Source organism: Cynocephalus volans, chromosome 12 (assembly GCF_027409185.1).
Source record: "Cynocephalus volans isolate mCynVol1 chromosome 12, mCynVol1.pri, whole genome shotgun sequence".
NCBI classification, from domain to species: domain Eukaryota; kingdom Metazoa; phylum Chordata; class Mammalia; order Dermoptera; family Cynocephalidae; genus Cynocephalus; species Cynocephalus volans.
In genome coordinates, this window is record NC_084471.1 from 772,891 (window position 1) to 790,865 (window position 17,975).

At 64.2% G+C, this 17,975-nt stretch overlaps 2 protein-coding genes across 5 annotated transcripts; both read left to right on the plus strand.

Annotated features, from left to right (window-relative positions):
- Window positions 1–783: 783 nt before the first annotated feature.
- On the plus strand, window positions 784–7,146 carry MAPK11 (mitogen-activated protein kinase 11). Of its 2 annotated transcripts, none has more exons than XM_063076041.1 (12): window positions 784–954; window positions 2,889–3,018; window positions 3,189–3,247; window positions 3,339–3,450; window positions 3,534–3,563; window positions 3,645–3,692; window positions 3,781–3,895; window positions 4,268–4,339; window positions 4,567–4,646; window positions 5,122–5,200; window positions 5,282–5,455; window positions 5,809–7,146. In XM_063076041.1, the coding sequence occupies exons 1-12, from the start codon at window positions 839–841 to the stop codon at window positions 5,883–5,885; spliced, it is 1,092 nt and encodes a 363-aa protein (XP_062932111.1). In that variant the 5' UTR covers window positions 784–838; the 3' UTR covers window positions 5,886–7,146. The 2 variants fall into 2 exon arrangements, with proteins under 2 accessions (XP_062932111.1, XP_062932112.1); XM_063076042.1 differs by having other exon boundaries at window positions 5,282–5,328.
- A 2,017-nt stretch (window positions 7,147–9,163) lies between these two features.
- MAPK12 (mitogen-activated protein kinase 12) lies at window positions 9,164–17,239 on the plus strand. Of its 3 annotated transcripts, none has more exons than XM_063076038.1 (12): window positions 9,164–9,517; window positions 9,603–9,732; window positions 12,145–12,203; window positions 13,223–13,334; window positions 13,460–13,489; window positions 13,817–13,864; window positions 14,345–14,459; window positions 14,653–14,748; window positions 14,856–14,935; window positions 15,005–15,083; window positions 15,192–15,365; window positions 16,605–17,239. In XM_063076038.1, the coding sequence occupies exons 1-12, from the start codon at window positions 9,393–9,395 to the stop codon at window positions 16,682–16,684; spliced, it is 1,128 nt and encodes a 375-aa protein (XP_062932108.1). In that variant the 5' UTR covers window positions 9,164–9,392; the 3' UTR covers window positions 16,685–17,239. The 3 variants fall into 3 exon arrangements, with proteins under 3 accessions (XP_062932108.1, XP_062932110.1, XP_062932109.1); XM_063076040.1 differs by having other exon boundaries at window positions 16,854–17,239; XM_063076039.1 differs by having other exon boundaries at window positions 14,677–14,748.
- The last annotated feature ends 736 nt before the right edge of the window (window positions 17,240–17,975 follow it).

Below are 17,975 nucleotides of genomic sequence, written 5' to 3' on the forward strand. Positions count from 1 at the left end.
AACAGGACCCATCCGGGACCGTTCCTCGTGGGCACAACACCCCGAAGGCCCCCTGGTGCCGCGGCGGCCCCTGGTCCTGCCGGGCCTGGCCCCGCGGTCCCACCCCCTCCATGAGGCGGCTGGCGGCGGTCAGGGGCGAACCCCACCGCCAAGGCCGCGGACGAGGGGCCGGGCCGCTGTCTGAACGCCTCTTCGGCGGGTTTTAGAGCTTTCGTTTTCCTTGGGTGGCATCCTCTGTCTGGGTGGAAATAGTGCCCGCGGTTGGCCCGGCTCCCGCTTTTGACCGCTTTACCTCAGCTCTGAGGAGCGAGCCGGAGTCGGGTGCGAGCCCAGGAAGTAAACGCGTGGAGTAAGTCGGGTCCTCGAAACCACCAGAGAGGAGGGGAATGTCGGCTTCCGCTTTGTCGCCACCTCGGAAGGCAGGAAGCAGCGCGTTTGTCTCCGGGAACCCACACCCGCAGCCCCCCAGGCCGCCCAGCCCGGGAAACCCGCCCCGGCTCCGCCCACCGCCCCTCCTCCTGCAGCGCGGCCCCGCCCCTCCTCCTGCAGCGCGGCCCCGCTCGGCCCCGCTCCGGCCCCGGCCCCTCCCCTGCAGCGTGGCCCCGCCCCGTCCCCGCCCCCTCCACCGCCGCGCAGCCCCGCCCCGGCCCCTCCTTCCGCAGAGCGGCCCCCCCGGCCCCGCCCCCTCCCCTGCAGGGCTCGGCCCCGGCCCCGGCCCCGCCCCGCTGCCCGCCTCCTCCCGCCGCGCTGCGTCCTGCTCGGTTCCTTTCGGTTCCGCTCGGCTCGGGCTCCGGCGGGGCTCGGGGCGTGCCCGGGCTGAGCGCCGGCCGCTCTGGACATGTCGGGCCCCCGCCCCGGCTTCTACCGGCAGGAGCTGAACAAGACGGCGTGGGAGGTGCCGCAACGGCTGCAGGGCCTGCGCCCGGTGGGCTCCGGCGCCTACGGCTCCGTCTGGTAGGGGCGGGGCAGAGGTGGGAGCCGGGTGGAGGCCGGGGCGGGACCGAGCGCGCCCCCTTCCCGCCCAGCGCGGGGCTCCTGGCGTGGGGTGGGGCCTCGCCCCGCCTCCGCCCCCGGACCCCGAGCGGACCGGAGGAATGAAGGGGGGAGGGCGTGAAGGAAACTTTCCTACCAGACGCTTCGGGCAGGGAGGGGTGTCGTCCTCCGGCCCCCTGCACCGCCCCCGATGGGCCCGAGTCCTGGGGCGTCACCGCTGGTGGCAGGGAGGGTCTCCCGGGCCCCTGCATGTCTGGGTCAAGGGTCAGGCAGCCCCCGGGGTCTAGCAGATGCCCCCCGCCCGGAGTGGGTGCGATTGTTTGGAAAGGGAGAGCTCGGCTAGGCGAAAGGAAGACCTCTCCCCTTCGGATGGCCTCAGGCTCCCCCGTGCGTCCTGTCCCCTCCCCCATTTTTCTGAGGGTCTGAGACTCCGGTTAGGGCTTAAGCCTCAGGAAAGACGCCTACCAGCCCCCTGCAATCCTACGGGGGCGTCTAGACCCCATTCCATTTTTGCCCCAAGCAAGGGAGCTCAGGCCACAGCTTCTGCAGCTAGGCCGTGGGGCCCGGGGATCTGGCCTAAGGCCCAGGCATACCGTAGAGTCTAGAGGAGGGAGAGAGGTCCACACTGGGCTGAGGCCATTGTTACCCTGGCACTGGGGACTAGGGGGGATTTAGGATTAGGTGGTTACAGGGAGCTCCGAGTGGCAGCTGCGATGTTGACAGTGAGGCTGACCATGGGTGTGGGCGTTGAGAAGTGTGCCCCACACCCAGCGGGGCCCTTACCCAGGCTAGTGCCAGGCAGCTGCTGTCCACTGCGGGGTCACGATGGGGGCGGAAGGCAGCGGTCGTCACGTCAGGGGCAGGGCATTGCCCCAGGCTCTTGCGTGTTAGGAGTGAGACTTCTCAGAACCCCTCCAGAGACTGGACTTTCCCTGTGGGTCATAGGCTGGGGGGAGGGACAGCGATGCCCCAGGCACCTAGCTGGCTTTCCTCCACCACCACTGGGGTCCATGAGCATCCCAGACCTTGCAGGAGCTGGCCCTCTTCCCCCAAAGAGCATGGAGGGTGGCCCAAGTCATGGGGAGTGGGAGCAGGGTCTTGAGAGACAGGAGGAGCAAGAGAAAGGACGAGCATCAGCCAGAGGGAACAGGCTGTGCGAAGGCATTGCCTTCAGCAGGGCTCCCCTACCCTGCGTTCGCAGCCGAGCCCTGAGCCTGCGGGCAGTGGGGTCCCAGGAGGTTGGGGTTGACCCTGTCCCATTTGCGTTTGAGGATACTGCTGCATCTCCAGCAAAGGCAGTGGAGGGTCTGGACCTCTGGGGAGTGGGCTGGGCGAGGGAGTGTTCTGTGGGCCCAGCGGCCACCCTCAGCTGGACATTTCCTACTGTCCAGTTTTTCAGTCACAAACGATAATGCGGTAAGAGCCCCTGGCCAGTTTTCTCTCCGTGTTGTGAATATTCGGAGGTGTTGGGGGTGGAGGGGTTTTGGACACAGCTATAGAGCCCCAATGAGCCTCCCGGACCCATGGGGCCGTTCGCTGTGGGAACACACCAGTAGCTGTTTTCCTGGCGTGTTATTTCCACGTTGGCTACAGAGCCTCCGCCCCGGCCTCACCCTGAGTGGAGGCCCTGGGTTGGGGCCAGGGGACAAGAGGTGACCCGGGACCCTGTGTGGCGACACACGCATGGCAGCCCAGCCCCCTTCGAGCAAGCGCGCGGAGGAGAGCTGGGGTGGAGGTTCAGGCCCCTAAATGCCTGTGAGGCGGGACGGGCCCCGTCCCCACGGAGGAGTGAGGGCCGGGGGCATGCGTGCGCGCGGCACGCCACTGCCCTGGGACCCCTCCCCAGCTTCCTTGGCCGAGCGCCGCCGGCGCTGCCTCACTCGCCCGCCTTCCAGCTCGGCCTACGACGCGAGGCTGCGCCAGAAGGTGGCGGTGAAGAAGCTGTCGCGACCCTTCCAGTCGCTGATCCACGCACGCAGGACGTACCGCGAGCTGCGGCTGCTCAAGCACCTGAAGCACGAGAACGTGAGAGGGTGGACGTGGGGGGCGGGGCCCGGGCCGTGGAGCCAATGGGCGGGGGAGGTGCTTCCCGGGGCGGGGTCGAGGGCGGGGCCAGCAGGAGGGCGGGGCCTGGGGCTGAACTGCGCGGTGCATGTGGGGTTCGCCGCCGGCCTCTGACTCCCCTTCCCACCCAGGTCATCGGGCTTCTGGACGTCTTCACGCCGGCCACGTCTATCGAGGACTTCAGCGAAGTGTGAGCGTCGGGGCAGGAGCAGCGGCGGCCTGGGGAGCGCATTTGGGGTGGGGATGGCGGGGCTTTGTCCTGACCCCTGACCCCGCTCCAGGTACTTGGTGACCACCCTGATGGGCGCCGACCTGAACAACATTGTCAAGTGTCAAGCGCTGAGCGACGAGCACGTTCAGTTCCTCATTTACCAGCTGCTGCGCGGGCTGAAGGTGGGGGCGCGCCAGAGGCCGGGGGGCGCGGTGCGGCGAGCGGCAGGGACCCGGTGCTCACCGCGGTCTTTCCTCCCCTGCAGTACATCCACTCGGCTGGGATCATTCACCGGGTAGGTGCGGCTGCGGGGTGAGGGTCGGGTCTGGCTCGCGCAGTGCTGTTCCTGTGCTCACGCCTCCACCCGCCCGCGCAGGACCTGAAGCCCAGCAACGTGGCCGTGAATGAGGACTGCGAGCTCAGGGTGAGGGGCCCACGACGCATGCGGTGGGTGAGCGGGGGACAGGATATGGGGGGCGAGGGGGTGTTGAGAACGCTTGTGGTCACTCTAGATCCTGGACTTCGGGCTGGCGCGCCAGGCGGACGAGGAGATGACCGGATACGTGGCCACGCGCTGGTACCGAGCACCTGAGATCATGCTCAACTGGATGCACTACAACCAGACAGGTGCTGTCAACCCCTAAGGGGGCAGTGGTGTCTGACCCTGGTGCGCAGGCAGGCAGAGCTCACGCCAAGGCCTGGAGCGGGTGGCAGAGTGGTGGGAGTGGGGCCAAAGGCTGAGGACCCTGAGGGGGCATGACCAGTCTTGGGGGATAGGCAAGGTCTGGGACCAGCAAGAAATTCAGAGGGACCCAGAACATGGGTGGTGAGTGTCCTCCGATCCTCTGGGGCCTGAGCTAACTCTCCCCCTACCCAGGGTTGAGTATTAAGGAGAAAGAGGTCTGCCCCTCTTTGGGCCTGGGTGTGACTGAGGGTCCAGAGGAGGGACTTGGGGTGGGCAGACTGATGGAGGTTCCTCCCGCACCCTTCCACCAACAGTGGACATCTGGTCTGTGGGCTGCATCATGGCTGAGCTGCTCCAAGGAAAGGCCCTCTTCCCAGGAAGTGACTGTATCCTTGGCCCAGGTTGGGGAGCAGGGCCAAGCTGAGGCCTCCTCTTGAAGGGTGGGGGTGGTCCTTGGCCCTTTCTGGCAGGTCTCACCGCCTCCGCCACATGCCATGCCGCCTGGGGCTTGCTATACTCAGCTCTGGGGGAGCAGGCTCTGGGTAGTGCCCCAAGATCTGGGGGCTCTGGAAAGGCCCATGGCTGACCAGTGGGTGCTTCCTGAGCGAGGTAGACATTGACCAGTTGAAGCGCATCATGGAGGTGGTGGGCACACCGAGCCCTGAGGTTCTGGCAAAGATATCTTCAGAACATGTAAGTCTGTACCCAGCCACCCACCAGCTCCCTCTGCTGACTAAACGCTCAGGCACTCTGGGGGAGGAGGTGGGATTGAAATAAACTGGGCACCATATGGCGGACATGGAGCGTGGTGGGATAGAGCCCAGGGTAGGCACTTGACCCTTTCTGGGGGAAACAGGTGAACAGGGAGGACATTCCTGGCACAAGGAACAGTGAGGGCAAAATCACAGCCCCAACAGACAGTGCCCTGACCATGGATATGGGGCAGAGTGGGGGGCAGGGAGACCGCTGGACCCAGCTCCTGCAGGCATTAGGGACTAAGTGAGGAGTTTGATCCTATGGGGAGGAGGTCTTTGGTCTGCCTGAGTCATTGCTCAATCCTGTTGAAGCGGATAAGTCTGGGGTCTTCTCTTGGCAAGTCTCCTGTCCAATTTGGGGCCAGGGAGGTGGGTATGAGCAGCTCCCTCAGGCCCTTCTTATGTTCCCACAGGCTCGGACGTACATCCAGTCCCTGCCCCCCATGCCCCAGAAGGACCTCAGCAGCATCTTCCACGGAGCCAACCCCCTGGGTGAGGACTGGTCCTGGGGCTCCACTGGGCTCCACATCTGGCCTTGGATGCAGAACTGACCTCCCCACTGGCCCCCTGCAGCCATAGACCTCCTTGGAAGGATGCTGGTGCTGGACAGTGACCAGAGGGTCAGTGCGGCGGAGGCACTAGCCCATGCCTACTTCAGCCAATATCATGACCCCGATGACGAGCCAGAGGCCGAGCCCTACGATGAAAGCATCGAGGCCAAGGAGCACACAGTGGAGGAGTGGAAGGGTGGGCACGGGGAGTATGGAGGGGCGGGGTCCTCAGGATGGGCCTAAGGGCTGCATTCCCCCAGAAGCAGGGTTTTGTCTGTTTCCTGCAAGAAACACCCCAGCCCCTCCCCAAGTGGCCTGGGAGGGGGACCACACGCCCCCCTTCTCCAGAGTGGGGCAGGTAGAAATCGGTGTGGTATGTCTAGCAGAGGCTCGGGAAGTGGCAGGGTGCAGCACAGGGCAGGCTCTGGCTCTTAGCCTCTGGTTTGAGGCTGCTCTCAGAGGATGGTGGGCCGGGGCTGGGAGGCAAGTGCCACACAAGTGGGGAGGGGCTGAGCTGGGGGTGACATTAGCTGACCCTTTCCCCCCCAGAGCTCACCTACCAGGAAGTCCTCAGCTTCAAGCCCCCAGAGCCACCACAGCCACCTGGCAGCCTGGAGATCCAGTGATGTGCTATCTGGCAGCCACACTTGCACCTGTGGAGGGGCCTGAGCTGCCCTTGAGAGGCACCTCCCACACTCCCTGGCCTGGAACCCCCATCTTCAGGGGATTTACACAACATGTGAATGCACAAGTGTGTCGTGTGCATGCCATGTGTGAGTCTGGGCAGAAGCGTCCCTGACCCCACCATGGTCTTCCCACCCCCTTCTGGCCACCAGGCTCTCTCTTAGGACCTCACTGGATGACCTGGATACTACAGTGCGTCCCCCTGGGGAGTGTCTGTCTCCACATCTCTGTCCCAGAAAGCTATCCGGGGCAGTGTGAGGGCGCATTGGTGCCAGAGCCCCTGGAGACTCAAAGGGGGGTCTCAGTGGTTAAAGCTGTTCATCCTGGAAGTGGGGGGCTGCCTTGGAAATTGCTGAGACTCCTGGGTCTGAGATCTGAGGCAGGGCCAGTGCACCAAAAGGCTGGGCAGGGTCTTCCTTAGGGCAGGGGGTGGGGGGTGGCAAGGCAGAGACAACTACGAGGTGTCAGGTGAGAAAAGCTGCCTGGAACCTTGTGTTCTGTGGTGTGTGGGGGCACATGTGCATGCGTGTGCACTCCTGGTGCTCCTGGTGTTCACGTCAGTGCATGTGCTGATGCGTATGAATCTGGGCACCTAAGAGTCAGGGGCCATGTCCAGCAGGAGGCCTGAGTTGGGGTGGCTATACTATTCCTCTCCTCCCCACAGTTCCTGATGCCAGGAGGGGTGCACTATGCTGGGGGCTCTGGTGGGCCACAAGGAACCACATGAGCAAAAGCCAGGGCTTTCTTCTTGGGCCTGGGAACTGTAGCAGGTTCCTGAGTCAGTCACAGGGACACAGTGCCAGCTAGAAGGCTGATGGGGTGAGGGGGTCCAACCTCGAGGACGCTCAGGTGGGCAGCACACTTGGATGTGGACTCGGTCTCGGACTTGGACTCAGACACTCCTGTCCCTGGACCTTGGCCCAGAACCGACAAGTTTCTGCCCACTCTCTACCTCTGCCCACTGTTGTGGCCCTACAACTGGAGATCTGGGGTGCTCTGGTCCGTGGGTCAGCCCTCATCTTCCCTTCTCCCAGAATGGAGCTGACCAAGTAACCTCCGGGACAGGATGCTGCTCGGAGATGTGTTGGGGGTCTGGCTTCTCCCTGGAGAGGCAGTGACCTCTAGCTTTGAGGGACCCAGGGGGATCTGGATGTCAAGTGCCTGCACCAGGGGTGCACAATAAAGGGAGTTCCCTCTTGCTCAGCTTGTGTACCAGGCTCTGGCCCTGCTTCCTGGGATGGGTGCCAGATCTCTGTGTATCTCATACCTTCAATTGGCCTAGCCCCACCAGACCCCTGCACTGGCCAGATCCCTTGAGTCCCCAGTCAGACAAGCCACCATCTTCTGGCACCCCCCCCACCCCCGCAACACACACACACACCAGTTCTCTGGAGGATGTGAGAGCCCAGGGGGACCAGGGGAGGATCAGGCCAATGGGTTCTGAGAGGAACAGTGTGAGATGGCTACTTACAGGTTGACCCCAGCTCCCTGCTGGAGGATTCATTGGGCAGGCTTGGCTCTTGACCCTCCCCTTGTCTCAGTGGTCAGAGGCTGGCTGGGGGGCAGCTGAGTATCTCTAGAAGCAAAGTCTTGCCCTTGGGGCGGGTGGGGCTGGGTGGGACTGGGTGGGGTTGGAGAAACAGCTTTCCTTTCTTTCCTGGTTAAGGACAAGGCGGCCACTTCAACCCTGGGGATTCGTGTGCTGAATCTGCTCCTACTGTTCACGGCATCTTATATGTGGGGGGAAGAGTCTGAGCCCTGTTGGGGATCAGGCAGCGTACCAAGGGGTCAGGGACAGTCTGTGCCCCTGCCCTGGGCCTTGGGGGAAAAGCTGGAGACCACCTGAGGGTTGGAGCACCAGAGGACTGGTCAGTGTGATGGCCAGTCCTGGGGGGAACCCCTGGAGACCAGGCTGGGCCAAGTCCAGTGTTTGGGGATGGAGGATGGGAGCAGAACTGGGTACATGCCCCACCTTGGGAGCCTGGTCTAACACTAGACTCTGCTGAACCCGTGGGCCCCACCACAGGGAGTAAGGGGGGGCCTCCAGGCAGAGGTGGGTGGAGTTCCACAGGCAGCGCAGGGCACAAAGGGCATGAGATGCAGGCAGTTGTGGTGTGAGTGGCCCTAAGCTACCCCTGCTCTCTAGTCACCAGCTCATGAATGCTCCAGATCACCAGCAGAAGTCCAGGTGTAAAGCTGCTCTGGCCGGGCTTGAGCTGCTGATTCATGGTGGGCAGGCAGGCAGGGCACAGAGGGTGGGGCAGGGGGCCCTGGGGATCCTATTACCCACCAGCCCAGTGGGCTCCTGGGGTGGACTCCATATTCCCTCCTCAGGCCTGGGTCATTGGGCTGCGGGAGGGGGTGGGGGGTTGACTTCCAGGAGCATCTGGTCCGGGATGGGGCCTGAACCGTGAGAGGATGAGGCCCAGACAGAGGGGTCATGTGGAGGGCCCAAGTAGGTCCCTTCTTCACCCCTGGGGGTAGGCACACCTTTCTGGAGAGACTGCAGTGAGGCTCAGTCTGGGCTTTGAAGGACAAGCTGGGCAGGGAGTGGGACAGGCAGGGGACCAGCACTTGCACATGCTTGAAGCAGGCACCTCCCATGCCAGGTGAGGAGAGAGGAGGAGCTGGGGGTGCAAAAACACCCAAGGGGGACCTATAGGACCAGCCTCTCTGGCTGGTTGGGAGGCCTGGGGTCAGTGGGGATGCAGGCAAGACAGGTGCAGGAGGACCCCACATTTGGGGATGGAGCTCCAGGGGTAGGGCATCCTTTGGGGTGGGGTGGGGTGGGGTGTTGACATCGCGAAAGGGACGCACAGCCCAGGGGCCTCAAGCATGGCACCAGATGGGGCTGGGGTGGGAGTTGGTGTACCCGCAGGTGGGCCGTGACTGGGGCTGGGGATAGAACTCCGGCGGGCTCAGACTGCCTAGGATGGGCCCAGCGCCCTTGGGGGGGAGATGAGTCATAAGGACTGGATCCCCGCCGGGCCCCTGCTAAGACCCCCGCCCCAGCAGAGGCGGGCCGGGGTATGTCGGGGCTGCCTCCCGCCCGGGGGCCGAGCTGCAAGCGGCGCTCCCCTCCCCCCCGTCCCCACCCCAGCCTCCGGCCCTGCCCGCTGGCGGCGGGCGCCTCGGGTTTCCGGAGGGCCCGGGGGGCCGGCGGGGCGTCACGTGGGCGCGGCCCGGGGGCGGGTTGGTCGGCAGGCGGGGGAGGGGCCGCGCGCCGCCGGGGCCGTAGCTCGGTCGGGCCCGGGTCTGCGGCTCGCGGGGGGCTTGGAGGGCGGCGACTCGGAGGGACGAGCCGGGAGCGGCAGGGCCCGGGGGCGGGCGGCGCGCAGGCGGCCCTGCCCGGCGGTGGCCCGGGGCGCGCCGAGGGAGCCCAGCCGGTGCCGGGTCCTCGGGGCTCGGCGCCCTCTGGGTCTGCGGCGAGGGCGGCGCCCCTGCCCGCCATGAGCTCCCCGCCGCCCGCCCGCAGTGGCTTTTACCGCCAGGAGGTGACCAAGACGGTCTGGGAGGTGCGCGCCGTGTACCGGGACCTGCAGCCCGTGGGCTCGGGCGCCTACGGCGCGGTGTGGTGAGCGCGGCCGGGCGCGGGGCCGCGCGGCGGGCGGGGGTCGGGGCGGGGGGCCCGGCCGTGCCGCTAAGCGCCCGCCCTGCAGCTCGGCCGTGGACAGCCGCACGGGCGCCAAGGTGGCCATCAAGAAGCTGTACCGGCCCTTCCAGTCGGAGCTGTTCGCCAAGCGCGCCTACCGCGAGCTGCGCCTCCTCAAGCACATGCGCCACGAGAACGTGAGTCGCCCGGCGCCGGGACCCCGCGCCCCCCGCCCCCGCGAGCCCCGCTCCCCTGCCTGCCTCTCCTAGGAAGAGCGGCCCCGGGGCACCCCCTGGTGGGAGCCAAGCGACGGCCCGGTCCCTTCCTGGGGGACCGCTTCCCCGAGATCCAGCCCTCTGCGTCTGTGCCAGTCCCCGGGAAGGACTCAGCTCCTCGACTTCCTCCTCGGGCCACCTCTGGCTCCTCAGCACAGGCCCTGGCGAGGGCACGGTGACGTGCCCGGGGCATGCTCCAGGCCGGAGGAGGATTTTCCTGGAAGCAGCACTGCTCCTCTTCCCCACCGCAGGCCCCTGCAGCGCCTCCAGCCCTTCTGGACCCACTCTGCTCCTGTTCACCTCCGAGTCTTCTGCCCCAGGCAGGGCAGGTCCCCTGGGAATGAAAAGGGAGCTCGTGTTTGGAGAGCACTGGGCACAGTGGCCTTCACAGAGACACCTTCACGTCCATGGGGGTGCATATCTGAGCCCCCAGCAGGGAAAGGCCTGTCTCTTTCCAGTCTCATTCTTGGGACTCCACAGATGGCCTCTCCTATGACCATTTCTGGTTGCTAAGAGCCCTTCTCTCTGCCAAGGAGAGACTTCATTTGTCGATACGGTTCTTCCTGGGGCTGTGAGTTCTGTCCACTCCACACACATCACTCTTGCCTCACCCCTGGACCAGGTCCATTCTGAGGGCTGATGGTCCAGGCACCAAGACCCTGGCTCCTCACAGATGTTCTAGCCCCTCCTGGGTCAACAGGGCCACCAGCCCCCTGGGAGAATCAGTCCCTGTGTCCACCAGCAAACTGACCCCCTGAGTTCCTGGCACTCTTCGCCGCTCTGATGGATCACCTGCACTCACAGACTCCCCGTGTCTGCCCCTGGCCCTGGGCCCTTCCCTTTTCCGGTAGAGTCCAGCCATGCCACAGCCTCACCAGCTGGGTGTGCAGCCTCCTCTGCCCTTGGATTCATCCAGCTTCTCACCCCCGGCCCCGCACTCCTGCCCACCCCCCAACCTGCCTGTCCATCACTCCTCAGAGGAGTGGGCTCTGGGGCCTCCTCAGCCACCTCCCACCTCTGACCCAGTCTGTGCTGGGCTCACCTTGCTGTACCAGAGGGTCCTACCAACCCATTGGGTCCCTGACCCGCCTGCAACTGGGCACTGCTGCCTCCAGGGTGCCTGAACACAAGCTGGGAGGCGCTTCCTATTGTAGCCCCGATTTCCCATGAGGAAACTGAAGCTCTGAGAGGCTGCGTGCCTTGCTCAGCGGGAGGAGTGACTACAGGCCCATCCTGCCACCCACGCCACCCCCCACCGTGTTCCCCACTCAGGCTTTCTCTCTCCACCCCCACCCCAGGGCCCTGTTTTCTGTCGTCTGGCTAATGTACTCTCCCTGGTGCACCCAGGCCTTTCTCTGGATGCCCCACTCTCTTCTCTTATCCTTCCTCTGCCCACACTTCTGCCCAGTGCTCGGTCCTGGTGGCTGCACTGGTCACCCAGCTGTCCCTCCACCTCGTATCTGTTCTTTCCTCACTCTGGTCTGTGTGTACACTGGAGCCAGGAGGAGACGTTCAGCGTCACACCCTTGTTTACACCCTTCCCTGGCAGCTCTTAGGATCGAAGCCAAACCTTCACCTGGTGTGCGAGGCCCTGCCCGGCCTCCCTCCAGCCCCTCCTCAACTCCTCCCTGGCCTGGGCCTCGGCCACCTGGCCTCCCTCTCTATGATCCTCAGACTCTCCAAGCGTCCTCTCTCCCACCTTGGCTACCATGCAAGTGGCCTTTGCCAGGTGTTTCCCTGCCATCACATCCACCGGCCCCTCCGACTACTTGGATATAAAGTCCTCCTCGGAAGGCCTCCCTGGGCTCCTGTCAACCCAGAGTTCTGGGGTGGCAGTTGTCACATTACCTGTCTGCTGTCCATCTCCCCCAACCAGGGGCTCTGCGGGGACCAGGTTTGGCTGTCACAGCACTGCCCGCCTGGGCCTCACCAGCAGGGGCACGGCCCCAGGAAGGACCTCCCAGATGTCTCCAGGGTGCTGTCTGCACCCTGGTCCTGGGTCTCTTTGGTTGGGGAGAGGAAGCGGGGGAAGAAGGGCCAAGGGGCTAGAGCCCTTTGGACCGCTTGGAGCCAGCCCAGACTTGGGGCTGTCCCTCCCCCAGAAGATCCCGGCTGTCACCATGCAAAAATAGCCTGTGTCTGTGGGCATGTGGGCCAGGGCTGGGCCATGCTGCCACCGGGCAGAGTCAGGCCCTGTGGACAGTGGGGGGAGATGAGGACAGCTGCAGAGGGGGTTTCCTGCCCAGAGGACAGTGCCACCCTGGGGAGCTTGCCGAGCCCCTGTGTCCTCCCCTACACCCTTGACCCCACCTAGCACTCTCGCCCTCCCCCCAGGTGATCGGGCTGCTGGATGTGTTCACTCCTGATGAGACCCTGGATGACTTCACAGACTTGTGAGTCCCTGCCTGGGCGGGCAGGGCAGGAGGGCAGTGGGCAGCCCAGGTGCCAGCTTCTGGTTCTGGGTTGGCATGGGCTTTCCCCTGCAGCCCTCACAGGGGGTGCACATTGCCCACCGCTCCCCATACCACAGTCCACCCAGTGCTCTCCTCTCACATGCTCCTGGGACCTCATCTTCCCTCCAAATCTGGCAGCTGAGCCCTCTCCAGTGCCAGAGGTGTGAAGCTTGGACCTGAGCATTTGTTAACAGGCAGGTCCCGTGCTCGGGACTCTGGCACCAAGTTTATGGCCTGTAACTGGAGCTGCTGACCTTTGCTGGCGGGTAGGGCAGAGGCGGCAGGGAGGATTCACCCTGTCCTTGCCTTGCTGAGCCTGTCCTGCAGCTGGCCACCCCTGGGTTCACACCCTTGTCAGCCAAGGGCAGGGCCTGGGAAGGACTGGAGAGGGCAGCAGAGTCCTCGCTGTCTGACTTGCAGAGGTCAAGGATGGACACTGGCCTCAGCATCCTCTGGGGGGTGCTAAATGCCACTCTCCTATGTGTCTCCCTCCAGCCATCCAGCTCACCCCTCTGACTCAAATGTCTTGCCACCCCAACCCCTGCCCAGGCACCTCCCTCCCCTGCCCGGGGAGCTTCGTGTTCCTCAGCCTTCCAGCTGTAGCCCCGGCACCATGCTGGGCACGCAGGGCCCTTCAATTTAGAGTCCAAAACCCCAAAGCTCAGCCCCTCCCCACCTGGGGGGAGGAATGGGCCTGTGTTGGAGAAGGTAGGGTCATTGCTGACAGTGACAGGTGGGACCAGAGGGTTGATGGAGCCTGGCACAGCATGGTGGGAGCTGTGAGGACTCTGCCAGGGCAGGGTGGCAGGACCAGTGGGGACTGGGTGCTGCAGGTGACGTTCCGAGGGGCACCTGCTGGGGCGGAGTCTTCCAGGTCTGGGCCTGGGTGCAGCAGGTGGGACGCCCGGGCGCAGGGGCTGGTCCTGCTTCCCCGACCACATCCCAGCCTGCTCCCACAGTTACCTGGTGATGCCCTTCATGGGCACGGACCTGGGCAAGCTCATGAAGCACGAGAAGCTGAGTGAGGACCGGATCCAGTTCCTCATGTATCAGATGCTGAAGGGGCTGAAGGTGGGGACCTGCAGGGGGGCCGTGAGAGGTGGGAGGGTCCCTGAGAGGGGCGCGGTGGGGCAGGTTCTGTGGCTCTTTGGTCCCACCGAGCTGATGGCTGCCGACCACTCTCTCTGCCCCCACAGTATATCCACGCTGCCGGCATCATCCACAGGGTGAGTCCTGGTGCGGGTGGGAGGCCGCCTGTCAACCCATCCCCCAGCTGTGTGGGCATGTGAAGGGCTGCGTCTTCCAGCCTGCAGTTCTCACTTGTAAGGAGGTGATGATGGGGTCTGGTGAGGGGTGCACATGATGCCCCATGCACTGCTTTTGTCCAAAGCCTGTCCTGGGGGCCCAGGCACCACCACCCTGCCTGGAAGGGCTGCAGGGGACAAGGGGACCAGGCCAGGTCTGGTGGTCCCTTGTTTAGGTGCTGCTGGGCTCTTGGCCTTGCAACTGCTCTGGCATGCAGAGTTTAGTGGCCGCCTCTCCTCTGCCCGCAGGACCTGAAGCCTGGCAACCTGGCAGTGAATGAGGACTGTGAGCTGAAGGTGCGTCGTCCAGTGTGGAGGGCCAAGGGGGGGGCACAGGCGGAGGGACCAGACCCCAGGCCTCTGGGCAGTGGCCAAGCAGCTGGGGGGCAGATGGGCCCTGGGGCGGCTCGTAGTGGGGGTGGTGCTTGGCACACTGCATGCCTGCTTCGGGTGAGGGGTGGGCGGCACCCCTGTCCTCCCTGCCTGAGCCAGGAAGGGCTCAGGATGCCTCTGGAGGGTGAGCAGGGGGTGGCAGACCAGGGAGAAGCGACCCCTGGGTACCTCCTTCTGAGGTTGGTGGGCTGGGTGCACCGGCCACAGGGAGGAACCCAGGGGGTGGTTTGGGGTCCGAGGCTGTGGCCTCAAGCCCTGGAGGCTTGGCAAGAGGTCCCAGCATGGAGGCTTCAGGCCCAGCCGCTTTGGGGTCTCCTGTACCACAGCTGGCCCGCCCACTCCTCAGGGGTCCCCTCGGTCCCACCGCCCCCATTCTTCCTGTAGATCCTGGACTTCGGTCTGGCCAGGCAGGCAGACAGGGAGATGACGGGATACGTGGTGACGCGGTGGTACCGGGCACCTGAGGTCATACTAAATTGGATGCACTACACCCAGACGGGTGAGAGGCTGCCCGGAGTCTCAGCACCCCCCAGGCCGCACCTCCTGTCTCCCTTTTTCTTGATGGGGAACCCCATGGCAGTGGCTCCCCGGGAGGCTGCTGAGCTGGGGTGGGAGCTGGGTGAGGGTGTGGGCCTGCCAAACCCAAACGGGCCCCCGTGTCTGCTGCCCCCTCTCCCCCACCCCCCACGGAGCGCTGACCGGGGCGTCTGTGTCAGTGGACATCTGGTCTGTGGGCTGCATCATGGCGGAGATGATCACGGGGAAGACGCTCTTCAAGGGCAACGATCGTATCCTCCTGCCGTGGGCAACACTGGGGCCAGCGGGGCTGGGCTGCTACCTGGGCCAGTGGGGGGCCCGCTCTCTGGTCCCCGCTGTGCTCCTGACCTTAGTCCAGACCTGGACCAGCTGAAGGAGATCATGAAGGTGACGGGGACGCCTCCGGCCGAGTTTGTGCAGAGGCTGCAGAGTGCCGAGGTCAGGGGGGGCTGGGCGTGGGGCCGGGCGCGGGGCTGGGGCTGGCCCCTCACCCTTCCTTCCACGCAGGCTAAAAACTACATGAAGGGCCTCCCCGAGCTGGAGAAGAAGGATTTTGCCTCCGTCCTGACCAATGCAAGCCCTCTGGGTAGGGTTGGGCGGGGTGGGGGCAGGGGTGGGGGTGGTATCGAGGTGGGGTCACAGGGCCCTGCAGCATGGGGCCTCCCACGGCCTGGCCTGATGCACCTCCCCCCAGCGGTGAACCTCCTGGAGAAGATGCTGGTGCTGGATGCGGATCAGCGGGTGACAGCGGCCGAGGCGCTGGCGCACCCCTACTTTGAGTCCCTGCATGACACGGAGGACGATCCCAAAGCCCAGAAGTACGACGACTCCTTTGATGATGTGGACCGCACACTGGACGAGTGGAAGTGTGAGTTGGTGGGGGGCTCTGGGCGGCACCTGCATCTGGACCCCCATCCCTGGGATGCAGGTCAAGTGAGGAAGAGGATGAAGTCAGAGGGCGGCTGGGGCTGTGCAGCCTGGCCAAGGTGACCTCTGCCTGCAACTCAAGGATGAGGGAAGTGTGGTGGGCAGCTCTGAGCTTAGGGCAGCAGTGCCCACCTTGCCTCTCTGCTGCCAAACCTGTCCCCATGTCCAGGCCAGAGGCCTGGGCCATCTTGGAGCCCCTTCTCGTCCACTTATCCTTAGGCCTCTCTGCCCACACCTCTTGAATTTGCTCTCCCACCTAGACAACATGCACTCTTCATGTCCTGCCCACAGGATAGTCTGCCCCTAGGCATCCCTCAGGGCCTCGCCCCTCTCCATCTGTCCCCTCCAGCCCCACTGAGCAGTTCAGACCCTTTCCCCCCACCGTGTGCTGTGCTGTGCACCTCCGGGCTTTGCATTGGCTTCCGTCTTACACTAGGGGCCCTCCCCTCAGTTTTGAGGGCTGGCCAAGGACACCTCCCCAGCACCCCATGTCCCTGCTATGGCCCCAAGGCCCCACATTGGAACAGGTCTCCTCTGTCTGTGCTCCCAAATGGCATGGCAGTCGTGAGGGCTGGGCTGGTGTCTTCTCCACAGCCCAGCCGCATGACCAGCCTGGGGCTGAGGGCAGCAAGTCAGCACAGGGGGTGCCACTGTGTCCCAGGCCCCATCCTGGCTCTGCCTCCCACCCAGGGTCTCGGTCCTGCATACTGGGGCAGAGGGACTGGATGGGTGGAGGTCCTCGAACCGTGTTCCTTAGGACCGCAGTTCCTCTGCACTGGCCTGTGTGCTTCTGAGTTTGATTTTGTTTGATGAAAGGTTTCTGCTGCTAAAGAGACTAACTTGAAAACCACGGGCCACAGGATTCTCTCTGTGGTCCCCACCACATAAACTGTGGCTGGGAACTTTTATTTTTACCACAGACCATGGTGGACACGTGGCCTGTTTGTGGCCCAGCCCCTGGTCAGGAGTGCAAACACTTGTCACCTCCTGTTTCCCTGGGGACATTGACTTTACAGCGATGGCCTCTTCAAACAAACTTTCCCTGAGTGGGCTGGCCCCTGTTAGGATTAGAGAAAGGGCCTGAGGCACTGGTTTCTGCCCGCGTGTGCTCTGCGTGAGCTGACCCTGTGGGTGGAAGCAGAGGCTGACTCTCCGTCTCTGTCTCTCTCGCCCTCCCCAGGTGTCACTTATAAAGAGGTGCTAAGCTTCAAGCCTCCCAGGCAGCTGGGGGCCAGGGTCTCCAAGGAGACAGCCCTCTGAAGACCTCTGGGCCAAGGGGTGGTGGTGGGGGACATCCTAGGGACCCTGGCTGGGGCTTCACGCCTTAGCCTTCCACCTGGGAGGGGATCCTGGCTATCACCTTGACCTTGGCTGGGCTTGCATCCCAAGGCATCTCCTGGGAGAGGCTGAGCAGGCCCCTCGTTTCCAGGATCGCTCTTCCCTCCCTCAAGCCTGTTTCTCTGCTTTCGGGCACCCACCTTAGCTGACCTTAGAGGAGCGTCTGAACTTTCTGGACAGGACCCCATCTGACCTGGGGCTGGCCTCTGACCCCTGGAGCAGGGGCCCCCTTCGGCCAGGGTGCAACAAGAAGCCTAAAAGCTGGGAGGACTCAGGGTCAAGTCCTGGCCTCAGTCCTGCTGGAGGCCCAGCGCCTGAGAAGAAAGGACAGAGGGAGGGCACAGGGTGCCATCTCAGGGACATCATCTCTCCTGGGGGTGTGTCTGTGGACTCTCCTGCACCCCCCAGCATGGAATGTAAGTCAGCCGTGGGGTGTGCCCACATGGCTGGAAGGAAATAAACCGTTTTGTAAATCTCCCCCTCTGCCCTGCCTCCTGATGCTTGATCCCAACCTGGGCCTCTGAGCTGTTGCCCTGCACAGGGAAAGGAGGGTGGTCTGAGAGCACAGACCCTCTGAGCCAGTGAGCCTTGAGTCCCCCATTGGCTTGGCCCCCTTCCCTTCTCTCCTGTGGGGTGATCTTCCTCTAATGGCTTAGAGTCTAAGCCACAGTGTGTGGACCCTGGAGCCAGACCCAGGGCCAGGGCCTGATGAGGAAGGTCTGTTGGGGTCCAGACTGGGTCTCAGCTCCCTGCCCTCCAAAGCCAGAGGCTCCTGTGGAGGGAGGGGACACACTGGGCACAGTGAGACACCTCTGGCTTCTGCAGCCAGGTGGCAAGCTGCCCAGGTGTGGGTTCTGTTCTCTTGATAAAAGCACCTGCCCCTGCTCCCGCCACACCCCAGCAACTCTGGTGAGCTGCACTGCCCTCTGCCGGCCATTTGAAGTCTCTGAGGACTGGTGGCTGGGTCAGAGGCCACACCTGGGCTCCTGTGGTTGCCCTGGCTCCTCCCCACCTGTCCCATAGGCAGGGGCACCCAAAGTGTGGCCAGGCCAGTGGTCACAGCGGAGTCAGACCCAGACCATCGAGGGGGTGGCAGGCCCAGGCTTCCCCATCCCAGCCTGGAGTTCAGATGGATATGCATACAGTGGACTCACCCAAAAGCAGTCAGAGGAGTTGCCACAATGGGCACTAGCCTTCTCTGCCCAGGGGCCCT